The 3,111-nt window shown below is 46.0% G+C and overlaps 1 protein-coding gene across 1 annotated transcript in view; it reads right to left on the bottom strand.

Annotated features, from left to right (window-relative positions):
* The window catches only part of LOC119114172 (isatin hydrolase), a 12,235-nt gene extending 12,058 nt beyond the window's left edge, over positions 1–177 (bottom strand). Inside the window, exon 1 of the mRNA XM_037238378.1 lies at positions 160–177. Within this exon, the coding sequence (XP_037094273.1) occupies positions 160–177 (18 nt within the window). The remainder of the gene's footprint in view (positions 1–159) is intronic.
* Between the last annotated feature and the right edge of the window lie 2,934 nt (positions 178–3,111).

Below are 3,111 nucleotides of genomic sequence, written 5' to 3'. Positions count from 1 at the left end.
GGGTACGTGGGCCTCCGTGTAGAATGATTTGTGTCAGACTTTGAAGTCCCCACGTCGTGGCTGTAGAGCCAAATGAGCTCAAAGAAGGATCAATTCAAAATCGGGGCCCGACGTCCGCCCAAACCTCACGGAACTAGGTTTAGCCCGGATGCTTCTCACCAATATCACCAGCGACATGATAGGTGACCAGATAGGTCACTGGTAGTCATATTAGGTCAGTGGCCTTATCGGACCTTCAGGGGTAAAAACAACCGAAAGTCTTCAAGAATATCGTGACATTTGAATTTATGACCGGCACCAAGTACTACCTTGCGCGGGATATTCCTCTAAGCAAATGGTTGATCAAGGTCGCTTAAGGTAAGCGACATACCCGGAGCTTTATGAAATCATGACAAGATATCCTCAGATGTCGTGCCTTTGGGTTGCCCATCAAGAGCGGCAAGTAAGCCGTCACCTGCCCATCAAGAGCGACAAGTAAGCCGTCACCTGCCCACCGAGAGCGGCGAGCAAGCCGTCACCTGTCCATCAAGAGCGGGAAGCAAGCCGTCAACTGCTCATCAAGAGCGACATGTAAGCCGTCACCTGCCCATCAAGAGTGGCAAGTAAGCCGTCAACTGCCCATCAAGAGCGGCGAGTAAGCCGTCACCTGCCCATCGAGGGCGGCGAGTAATCCGTCACCTGCCCATCGAGAGCGGCGAGTAAGCTGTCACCTGCCCATCAAGAGCGGCGAGTAGGCCGTCGGTTTCTGCTTACGTCGGTCAAGGGCGTCAGGCAGAGGATCAGCCACCTCCAGCGGAACACCATACACCTTTGCAATAGCTGAACCCAGTAAGTGCAACATCAACGCACATTTAAACACACTGTGAGCGATATCTAGTGCCACCATATACCGCTCAATTCCCTCAGATCAGATCTCGAAGTCCTCACCAGCCCGATGTGGATCTACGGTAGGTAGCTGTTACGCCACATTGCAGTACTGTCCACGCCACCAAACGAACTGTAGGCTTCCACAAAAATGGCCTCACGAATCGACTCACCAGTGGGCCGGGTCACCTTGACCTTGAGTCGACATTCACCGACGCCTCAGTGTCTAGAGCACCCAAAGCGCACGATAGACGTCACGCACTTTGACTAAAACGTTGTCCCATCTAATTAAAGGGAATGTTTTACATTTGAAGACATTGAAACGAGCATCAGACATGGATGAGACAAAAGTACTAGCCTTATTCCTCGGAGAAGAACCCAGCGAATGGAAATGCAGTTGGGTTGATATTTCGGCAACATGTCTCTATGGAAACAATAGCAGAAGTGACCGGCACAAAATCTGTTCCTAAAATTTGTTCCTAAATCTGTCCTTAAAATCTGTCCGAGGTATTACCAACCCTTCGATACCCTAATGCACTGAACAACTTACGAGCATCAAACATGATAAAACAAGCCCACGTACAACTGCTGTTATACCTTTAAGTAGAAAAGACTGCTCTAGACAACACAATTTCTCTGGTAAGTAAATGTGGCTCCAAAACATCATTATTTGATCACGTCATCGTACCTTGCATAACATTGATCGAGAGCCAATTAACTGCCGTTATATCTGGAAATCCTGCCCACGAACGCCAGATGTGAACATCTTGGGCAATTATTTCTTATTTGCCTGTAACGCCGCATGGCTTATGGAATGGCAGGATTCGAATAGCATTGTCTCTATGTTATGAATGCCAAGGTGAATTTAAAATACGCTCTCCGAAAAAGTGTCCCATCTTCGCGGGCGTATAGCTCAGAAACAAGAGGGCTTCAGCTCTTAAGAAGGGCAGGGCTGTAAACTGTGTCGAAAAATATTAAAGATGCTATGTTAGCTCAAAACCCCATAGAAATGTGAAGCATTCCCTTCAAGCAGTAATGGTAGCTCTCTTAGCGAGCTGAATATGAAACATAACACAGAGCTGAAACACAGTTGAAAATCAAACAATGAAAAATCATAATAAAAAGCCAAAAAAATCCAGAAGTGCATGCAATAGAAACTGGATAGAACGAAGCTCGTTATAAAGAAAAAACAGCAGTATGAAACTAGAATTGCACTAGATTTGCGATGCACACTAGATTTCTAGCTCACACTAATTATTTGATTGCCGGTAACTGAACGCAGCGTGGCGCAGGTGCCATAATAGTGAAGGTATTCCGAATTTAAATGAATATTGCGCCCAGCATTTTCGTAAGAAACTCCCAAGAAACTGTACACTTGACAACACCGGCATCGTGTATTGATTGACAGAAAAAATTATACGGAACATGTACGAAACTCCGGAACGCCCCAGCTTAGAGCACACAACCTCCCGATTTTGAATCCAGTACGGTACCGATTGATCCTCCGAGGCCGCTGGGTTTACCGCGACGGTTAGAAAATTCACGGCGTACCGTACACGAAAGCTTCGGCCCGGTGCGCCATGAAAATTTGGCTTTTCTAGACAATGGTCAATGGATGGGCTCAAGATAATTAAACAATCTTTCGCGTGGTGCCAGGTGCGTCAAAATCGGCTGACAGAATTCGACTCACAGCTCTGTGAAAAGCAAGCATTTTTTTCTGTGAATATTTTTTGAAGAAGAACCCTTGTGGAGACAAGCAATTTTTTTAAAGTTTGAGGTAGTTAAAAATATCGAACACCTCTACAACATCATCGAAAGCGTGCAAACCAATTCTGTACTAAAATTCACCTCTCCGCTCAGCGTGCACAATACGCTACCTTTTCTTGACGTCTTGGCCGACACCCACCATGACAAATTTGTAACGTCAGTTTATCGGAAGAGCACAGATGTGGCAAGATGTTTAAACAGTGACCGCTTTAGCTATTCCGTCTGTTTGGTGGTACATCTGACCATCAGGGCCACGAAACGTTGATTCTGTTGTGCATGCAAGCGACAGTTTTCCGAACGTATTTCTTGAGAGTTTTAAAGGTGATAGATCAGGATGGCTACATAGCCACCAGGAACATCTCAGTACACTCGGTGCAAAACTAACTTGGTCAGGATCTTCATAAAGAGAGCAGTTAAAAACTGTTCTAGCTGGACGCAAAGTTTGTTAGACTCCAACAGATTATGACCCACAACGGATGT

The sequence above is a fragment of the Pollicipes pollicipes genome, unplaced genomic scaffold, assembly GCF_011947565.3.
Source record: "Pollicipes pollicipes isolate AB1234 unplaced genomic scaffold, Ppol_2.1 Scaffold_7262;HRSCAF=8765_pilon_pilon_pilon, whole genome shotgun sequence".
NCBI lineage: Eukaryota > Metazoa > Arthropoda > Thecostraca > Pollicipedomorpha > Pollicipedidae > Pollicipes > Pollicipes pollicipes.
Note: the sequence above shows the minus strand (reverse complement) of the source record. Positions and strands in the feature narration are given on the sequence as shown.